General features: G+C 38.9%; 1 protein-coding gene across 5 annotated transcripts in view; it reads right to left on the bottom strand.

Annotated features, from left to right (window-relative positions):
• Nucleotides 1-9108, bottom strand: part of TMX3 (thioredoxin related transmembrane protein 3) — a 93663-nt gene extending 84555 nt beyond the window's left edge. For 3 of the 5 annotated variants that reach the window (XR_013486248.1, XR_013486247.1, XM_078153542.1), the window contains exons 1-3: nucleotides 8767-9108; nucleotides 7413-7467; nucleotides 54-93 (exon numbers count right to left, since the gene is read on the bottom strand). Coding sequence is in view for 3 of the 5 variants with exons in the window: in XM_078153542.1 (XP_078009668.1) it covers nucleotides 54-93; nucleotides 7413-7467; nucleotides 8767-8812 (141 nt within the window). In the remaining 2 variants the exon portion in view is untranslated. Of the gene's footprint in view, nucleotides 1-53; nucleotides 94-7412; nucleotides 7468-8766 lie in introns of those variants that run through there. The other 2 variants (XM_020985619.2, XM_020985620.2) reach the window with 2 other exon arrangements.
• Between the last annotated feature and the right edge of the window lie 694 nt (nucleotides 9109-9802).

A 9802-nucleotide genomic window follows, 5' to 3' on the forward strand; every position in this document is an offset into this window, starting at 1 on the left:
TAATACAAAAAGTATTAACCAAAAGAAAACCTTCTAAGAAGTCATATACTCACATCTACAAGCCAAATGCTATTTTTCCGATCGTCTTTAAATCTAAAAGAGAAAAAAAAATACATCTGATTTATGGATGTGTTCAAATTAGAATTTTATAATACATTTTTCCCAAAGGAGAAGATAAAAACTCTGATATCAATATATATTCATACATTCTACATATAGAAATCATACTATATTACTACCTACACTATAACTCCTTATAATACTCTCTACCTGCAAACTATTACTACATCACCCTTTTGGTTTCTACTCTTTCTCCTCTCATCCCTGGCATAATTAGTCGGTAGTATTTTACCCCTACACTGAGTTCATTCTCTCCTCTCTTGAATATAACTATTGTTAGCCATTTCAACTCTCTACTGCTCTTGAATCCTTTGACTGTTTTTCCTATTTCTCTCTGCAAAACTATGGGGCTGGATTACTTCCACCTTAATTTCCTCCATTCCTACTGAGCTGCTCAACAAAGCTGGCAGAAATACTCCAATCATGCTAATTAGGTACATTACAATTCATGTTATCTAAGGTCAACTGGGACCTTACTACAGCAAAGAAATATTTTTATTCTCCCTAACTGATACCCTATTTCACTCCCTACAAAAGGTATTCCAAACATTCTTTTTCCTCCTTACCCTCTATACTGTCTTCCCTTCTCCTTTCTCAACTAATAACTTTGTCTTTTATTTTACTGAAAAAACCGAAGCCATTCAATGTGACCTCTACCTTCTCCCATTCTCTTTACCTCAAAACCCCTTGACCTCACCTCATAATCTCTCCTCCTTTCCTCTAGTCTGTGACAATAAAGCATCCCTTCTTGCAATAAACAAACCCTCTATTTACATACTTGGATCCCATCCCCTCCTGTCTTGCTTATTACAATGTATACGCAATCATTCCCTTCTCTCTTGAATCTTCAAACTCTCTGCATCAAGTAGTTTCTTCTTTATTGTTTTCAAGAATACCAGGCTTCCCTCATCCTTAAGAACCTTACCTATTATGGTAGATTCTATTAAACCTATAAGTTACTGTCCCATTTCTTCCTTTCTTTTCCCAGCCCAACTCATAGAAAAAGCTGTCTGCATTTGTTATATCTCTAGTTCCTCTCCTTTCACTCCCTTTGCAATCTGGATTTTAACTTAATACTACAATTGAAACTGCTCTCTCCAAATTTAAAAATGATCTCTTAATTGTTAAATTGGATGGTCTTTTCTCAGCTCTAATCCTTCTCCACCTAGCTGCTGCACATGACAGTGCTGAATAACCTCTTCCTAAATAAATACTCTTTCCTCTCTGGTTTTTGCGACATTACTTTCTCCCCTGGTTCACTTCCTTCTACTGTCTGATCCGTTCTTAATATTCTTTGCTGATTCTTTATCCATATCATGCCCTCTCAATTAACAATGTTCCCCAAGGTTCTGTCCTGCGCCCTCTTCTGTCTCTATACTCTCTCAATAACTTTATCACCACCCAGCAATTTAACTATCACCTCTATGCAAATGACTCTTAGATGTGCATATCTAGCAGCAGTGTCTCCACAAAGCTTCAGTACTCTACCACCAAGTGCCTGATGAATTATTTCTAACCTGATGTCCCAAAGACTTCTTAAATGCCACACATCCCCCTAAAACCTACCTTCTATCGAAGGCACCACCATCTTGCCAGCTCCATTATAATTATTCTCTACTCATTCTCTATCACCTCACACAACCAATCAGTAGCCAAATCTTGCCACTTCTACCACAACATCTTCCACATCTGACCCATCCTTCTCTACTCATACAGCTACTCACTTACTGCAGGCCCTGATGTCATGTCCAGATTATTTTTTTTAATTAATTAACTTTTAGTTTTCAACATTCATTTGCATAAGCTTTTGAGTTTTAAATTTTCTCCCCCTTCTTCCCCACGACGGTGTGCAATCTGACATAGGCTCTACATATAAGTTCCTATTAAACACATTTTCACATTACTAATGTTGTAAAGAAGAATTAGAAGCAAGAGGAGGAACCACAAGAAAGAAGGAACAAAACAGAAGAAAAAAAGAAGAGCAAATAGTATGCTTCAATCTGTAGTTACACTCCACTCCACAGTTCTTTCTCTGGGTATGGATAGCATTTTCCATCATGAGACTTTTGGAGATGTCTTAGATCCTTGCACTGCTGAGAAGAGCTAAATCTATCAAAGTTAGTAATCTCACAACATGGCTGTTACTGTGCACAATATTCTTCTGGTTCTGCTCACTTCACTCAGCATCAGTCCATACAAGTCTTTCCAGGTTTTTCTGAAGTCCACTTGCTCATCACTTCTTATAGCACAACAGTATTTCATTACATTCATATACCACAACTTGTTCAGCATTCCCCAATTCACGGGCATGACCTCGATTTCCAATTCTTTGCCACCACAGAAAGAACTTCTATCAATATTTTTGTACATGTGGGTCCTTTTCTCATTTTTATGTCTTTGGGGTACAGCCCTAGAAGTGCTATTGCTGGGTCAAAGAGTTTACACATTTTTATGGCCCTTTGATGCCCATTTGTTTCATTTTGTTTGTCTATTTTCAACAACCTCTTTAACACTATTTTCAGGTCTTCTTTTGAAAACTATTATTGCTTTGACCACTTATCCACTGGAAAATGGTTCTTGTTTTTTATATGTGTGTGTGGAGGGGGGGAGAGAGGGGGAGAGACTGTGTGTGTGTATAAAATATATGTATGTATGTATGTATGATGTACCTAAAGCCTTAATGCAGTTTTAGCTTAAAACTGCACTCAGATTTTGGGACTCTGTGTGTGTGTGTGTTATATAGGCTATCAGATCATTATTAGAGAACTTTGTTGCAAAGATGGCTATTTTTGATAAAAGCATTTTATAGTTGTATTTATATAACTTTTGCGCATGTCTTAACTCACGGGTACTATATGCTTTTTGTAGATATTTTGAACATAATTTCTCTTTCTGTCTCTTCCTCTTGGGTTTTGTGGGAAATGCTAAAGATTTATTTTATACTCAATTTTACTGAATCTACTTGTCTTGATTACTTTTTGGTTGATTCTCTGGAGTTCTCTAAAGAACTCATCATATCGCCTTCATATGGAATTAATTTTGCTCCCTCTTCACTTCTTTCTCTTACATTTTTCCCTTAATTTTTTTTTGATTGTAGTAGTTTATGATTCTTTATTTTCTTTTTTGAAACATTTTTAATGATATCTTTTGTCTTTTGCCCTACACTAGTCAAATTTAATTCAAGTCCTCATTAAGTACCTACTATGTTAGGCAGAAGTATACAAGAACACAAATGAAGCAGTTCACATCTCAAGGACCTTATATGTTTGGGGGAAGAATGGGAAGAAGAGGGTTCAACATGTACACAAGAAATACATAGTAATTTCAAGAGTGAGAAAATGCTATTAACTAGAAATATCAGGAAAAACCCAGTGCAGGAGCTGACACCTCACTTCTACTTGGAAATCAGCTAGGGATTCTAAGATGCCAAAATGAGAAGCAAGTATATTCCAGATATGTAGTACCACTTGCACAAAGGCACACAGTAAGAGGTAGAATGATGTAGATATGAAAAAGCTTGCAAACGAGCTTGGCTAAAATGTAGAGTGTATAAAGGAGAGAAATGTCAATTTCGTATCAGTGTAGACGATGGAACCAAAAGTAAAGAAATTAGAGGCAGGGAAACCAGTAAGGAGGCTATTCCAATAGTCCACACAAGAGGGCCTTAACTAGGACAGAAACTTTATTTGTGAGAGGAAAGGAATACATATGGCAGATGAAACTCATGGGTCACTGTCTTTAACCTATGAAAGGGAATAGATAATAGTAAATACAACTGCTGAGCTACTGTCACTGAATTATAGAAATTCTACAATACCAGAGAAGGGGAAATGTCCTAATTTTCAATGAAACAATAATGCAGTTTAAAATTATACTAATTTCGTTTTTTTGAAGTCCTGGAAATTATCACTATGCCTCTTACATTAAATATATCTCAAGTAGCCAAATTTGGGTTAACTAAATGCCATTACTGAATGCATTTACTTCATTAACTGAGGTAATGTGGCAATATACTTTGAAAATGTGTGTGCATATGAAGTTCTTTTAGAATACTTGGAGACTAAACAAGGAGTTATTGGACAAAAATAACTTACCAAAAAGACAGCTTTATTAAATAGACTGACTTAAAGCAGGACTTGTAAAAACATTAATTTTTACAGGATTAGTCAATAAAACTTACTATAATCACATCAGCAAAGTGGTATTAAAATGAACTGTCTTTCAAGACCCTGAAATAACCTTTATCTCTAACAACATTTTTTAAGACATGTAAAAACATAAGTAAAAACAGCAAAAGGCCTACTGTGAAAGCAAAATTTAACATTCAAATATATTATTTACCAGAGTGGCTTTAAGGAAGACGGCAAATCTGACTTTCAAGAGAAATATTTTTTTTTCTAAATCAGCAAAAACAAGAGAATTGATCTAATAGCCGTTCTTCCCTACTGTTGACATGAAACCAAATGCAATTTTCATCACAAACACACTGATTGTCCATCACTCACATCAACATGGATTGTATCTCATTTCAGCTGGTAAATTAAATCTATTTTTAGATAATCAAGGAAAAAACATAAAATATTAATGGCTATAAGTCAAAATAGGACACCTAAAAAAATAACCACCTTTCTAAGCATAAAAATTCCTGTGTTTTGGAAAAAGAAAAAAACAAACTAATAACATCAGAACTTCTAATAAAATTAAGCTAATTACATTTAAATGCAACTTAGGATCATAAATTTAGAGTTAGAAGGGTGCTAAGGGGTCATGGAGTCAAACTCTATCATATCATAAATGAGAAAGACGGGGGTAATGTCCACATTTATGAATAGAGAACCCTTGGGAGGTGGTGAGATCATCAAGTAAGAAAGTACAGTACAGAAAGAGAAGAGTGCCTAGGACTGAGCCTTGGCCTTAGTGAACACCCAAAGTTATGGGGCTGATATGAATGATGATCTAGTAACAGTAAAGGAGACTGAAAAGCAGTTGTCAGACAGGTAGGAGGGAAACCAAGAGAGAAAGGTGTCACGAAAAGCCAGAGAGGAAAAAGTAACCAACAGAGTCAAATGCTTCAAAAAGGATGAGGATTGAGAAAAGGCCATCTACAGCTTCTTACAGTTTAAGAAGTGATGAAGGGGTCATGAGTGAAAAAAGTTTCAGAAGCCTTGGATTAGACAACTAGGAGATCATTGGTAACTTGGAGTTTCAGTGAAGCACTACGTGTTTTGAAATGTGGACTATAATGAACTAAGAAACAAGTGAGAGGAAATCAGAGATGTGTCCAAAGATTCCATCAGAGGCTCTCACTGTTTCTCTCCCTACACTTTCTCTTTTGATGATATCTTCAGATTCAATTATCACCTTTATGCAGATGACTATCAGATCTTCATGTTCAGCCCTCATGTCTCTCCTGACTCCCAGATCTGTATCACCAGCTAACCTTCTGGACATCTTCACCTTGAAGTCTTCTGACAATGTCACAAAACTGGTGTAGACCCTTACCACTTCACATCTGGAAGAGCGCAACAGTCTTCTGGTTGGTCTCCCCGTATCAAGTCTCTCCCCATTTCAGTCCATTCCCCCTCAACACTCTAAGAGATCTTCCTAAAGAGCAGGTCTGACCATTTCACCCCCTTATTCAAGAAACTCCAGGTGCCCAAACACCTCCAAAATCAAATATAAAACATTCTTTTGAACAGAACTTAACTTCCTCCTACCTCTTCACCACATATTCTGAGCTCCAGTGACACTGTCCTCCTTCGAGTTCCTCACACAAGACATTTCATTTTCCAGACTGCAAGATTTTTCACTACCTGGTCCTCCATCCCTGGAATTCTCTATCTCCTCTTCTCTATCTCTCAGCTTTTCTGGTTTCATTCAAGTCCCAGCTAAAATCCCACTTTCTCCAAAAAGTCTTTCCTGATCCTCCTTAATGCTAATGTCTTCTCTTTGTTGATTAACTCCAATTCATCTTGTATATATTTTATTTTGACATAGCTGCTTCGTGTCGTCTTCATTAGACTTTGAGCTCCTTGACAGCTGTGATCATCTTTTGTTTAATTTGTATCCCTAGCATTGAGCACAGTGCAAGGCAAGCGGAAGGTACTTAATAAATACTTGGGGACTATGTCATTACCTGATTCAAACAAACTCCAGGAACTCCCTATTATTTCTAATATCATTCTAGGATCATAGCTTTAGAGATGGAAGGGCCCTTAGAAATAATCTAATTCAATTCCCTCATTTTAAGGTGATGAAACTGAGACCCAGAGACTATTAATGATTTGCCTAAGATCAAGGTATAAGTATCAAAACTGCAAGAACTGGAATTGAAACAAAGACCCTCTGACTCTAGCATTCCAATACACCACACAACTAGTCAAATCTGATTGCTTCTTTTCAAAAATCTAAACTAAAAGAATGTGTGGGGTGTGGTTAGGTAAAGAAGGGAGTAACCTCAAATTTAGCTAATTTAAGGGAAAGCACATGTATCATATTATTAGTGTGTTATTAAAGGATGGAATAGAATTAATTAGGGGTAGCAGGAATTAGGGTAGCATAAAAGAACATGAGAAAATACTGAAGATAAATGGGATATTTTCTTAAAATGTGTCTAGTACTGTTCCTGCATCTAGGAAGGAAATTAGAAACTTCTTCCTCGCTCTTTCTGTAACACAGGGCCCAGAAGTTAGCAGTCATAGTAGTAATAATAGTATATTTAAGTTATGCTATAAGTTAAATAAGCTTTTATGATCCCACAGTCAATAATACTATTTTTAGGAGAAAACTTATTATGAGCTCCAAAAAGGTTAATATTTTGAGAACTACATATCACTGAATAGTCAGTGTCTATATTTAAATAATGGAATAATTTCTTCAATAAATCACCATTTAACAAATTTATTATGCAATCTTTCTACAATTTACATAAGAGTTATGTTTTTTCACCTTCGTGTTTAAGATATCAAGAAAATTAATTCTTTGACAACCTCAACCTCCTTCGGAGTAACTTGCATATTAAATTGTGAGATTCTAGAAAGCAGGAACTGTCTTTTGCTTTTCTTTGTATCCCCAGAACTCAGCACACAGTAAGCACTTCATTAGTGCTTATTGATTCAATGATGCCTGCCTTCCAAAAGCACCTATATTCAAGCATGTGTTCTTTGTAAATTTGCCTAGTGTTATAAATGTATCAATATTTAGGAAGTACTAACAAGTAATGTTAGGAAGTAACTAATAGGTAATATTTTTAAATCATGTATATACGTATATACATATATCCATATACTCACGATTCATCTAACTCTTCTACAACATCTGCATTCAAAGTCTGACCAAATACAGCAACTGAAAAAAAGAGAGGAATACAATATACATGTGCTGGCTTTGTATTTTAAGGCAAAGTAATATCCTTTGCAAAAAAGTTTCATCACCAAAATGAGCAGAAATCTTAATTCACTGCTGTACACAACTAAAATACAGAATGAGTTCATTCCATTCAACAAATATTTTTAAGGCATTGTACACTGTATTTGTGCATCTCTTTCGTGTTTAAGTGACAGTGGTTTCCAGCCTTTCTCTTCCCCAAAATGTATAACCTGCTGTTCTCTACCATACAATTTTTCTTCTGGCTTCTTTCTGATCACATAACTACTAAAGACTTTCATGCTACTTATGCTCACATCTCCCCCTCCTTTAATGGAAGAAAATAATTTGGGGTACTAGAAGAAACAAAAGCTCTAGATTTATGGAATCACATTACCTGAGGTTCAAGTCATCTCAGTGATGCATGCTGCCACTTTTCCTCCACAATATCTAATTTTATACAAATTGAAATATATCCCGGCCTATCCCTATCCACAGTAACTTTTCCCGTTATAAGGCTAAGCTAAACATTTAAGAAGCTAAGGTGAGGATTTGCTTCAAGTTGACAGATTGCTTATTGCCCTGTCTCACTCTCAGGGATTCTGATCCACCTGAAGCTTCATTCCTTCTACTCTTTTCCCTCCATGTTAAATCAAACGAAGACACCTCATCCTCCCTGGAATTCATTGCAATACATTTCTACCACATGCAAAGCATGGGAGGTGGGGAGGAGGAGTCTGCAGGGCTGGGTGATTACAAAACATTCAATACAACTTCTTTATTTTACAGAGGGAGAAACAAGGGCAGAGAAATGAAGTGACATACCCAAAGTCACATATCCCAAATCTAAAAGTAGGTACTCCCAGGGCTCTTCCCATTACACCACAAGGCCTCTCTTTGAAGGCTGCACCTCAGGAAAGAATAATGGGCAGGTGGGCGCGGTAGACACCTAGCTTTACCCGGGTGACTGAAGGGGTGCACCACAGGGGAGCCTAGGCTAGAGGGGGGAAGGAGACCTGCGGGGCGTCGGGCAGCATAATCACCCTCCCTCCTACTCCCTCCCCCCGCCCCGGATGGCAACCCAGCCTCCAACCCGCGCGCACGCGCTTCTCCTCCTACTCCCCTCCCCCACATTTCACCACCGCCTCTGTCCCTCCCCCATCCCCTACCTCCTACCCCTTACCCCACGCTCTCGGCAGCTGGGCTAGGGCTGGGGGGAGCCCCCGTACTGCGTCCCCTCGCCGCCCCGAAGCCTCCCTCAGGACCAGCGCTCGAGCCTACCTGCGGCATAGAGGAGCAGGAGATGGCGAGCGCTTCCAGCTCCCATAGTCACCACTGCAGAAGAGCGGGAGACGGCCGCTGAAGGCAGAAATGGTGATAACCGGTAACTACGCTGGGAAGAAAGGCCACCGCCGCCTCCGCCGCAGCTGCCGGAAGGGGAAGCTCAGCTGTCACTGCGCGGAAGAGGAGTGAAGGTGTGAGGGACGCCTCCGTTAACCGCCTCAGGAACCTGCCCCAGCTTCTGATCATGTGTGGAATACTTCCTCTACGCATGCTCCGCAGTTCTCCTGGTGTCCCTCATTCTCTCCGCCCCTCCCCTGGCGCTGGGGCTGCAGGAGCGTGTTGTCTGAGTCCCGGTCTAGGCTGGGTGCTGGGCGGCGGAAGTGTATGTCGGGAGAAGAGCTGAGAGTGAGGGAGAAAACAGAACAGCCCGGGCCCAGCTGTAGAGGCTTCTAACTAAACCTGTTCGCAGTTGTCGTTCATCAGTCTGTTTAATTACACTAAAACGATTTGAACTGCTTTGGTGCATTTAAGTAGATAGGCCATTTTCCAGGAGAGATATCTTTGTCCTAAGGCAGATGGAAAGGCACGAAAACTGAGTTTGGTACGCTGCGTCGGGCCCAGAATGTTTCTTTAATTGTACACAGCTGGACCTATGGTCTAATCAATTTGGATACCCCATTTCTCTCCCCCTTCCCCATGATGATGCAAATTTACAGATCAAGACTTCTCCCTGCCCGATCATCCTGTGAAACTCTTATTATCCTCTCAAAATTTCACCATGGGGCCTGCATGGAACAGGTAGCAATACTCTGCTTTCTTTTCTATCAGAAAGCAAGACTCTATGACAATTGTTACAGTTCCTTCTCCTTGTTAAGTCATGTCCAACTGTTTGTGACCCCATTTGGGGTTTTCTTGGCATAGATACTGGAGTGCTTTGCCATTTCTTTCTCCAGCTCATTTTACTGATGAGGAAACTGAAGCAAGCAGGGTTAAATGACTTGCCTAGGGTAACACAGCTAGTAAGTGTCAGTTC

Source organism: Phascolarctos cinereus, unplaced genomic scaffold (assembly GCF_003287225.1).
Source record: "Phascolarctos cinereus isolate Bilbo 61053 unplaced genomic scaffold, phaCin_HiC Scaffold_4;HRSCAF=312, whole genome shotgun sequence".
NCBI classification, from domain to species: domain Eukaryota; kingdom Metazoa; phylum Chordata; class Mammalia; order Diprotodontia; family Phascolarctidae; genus Phascolarctos; species Phascolarctos cinereus.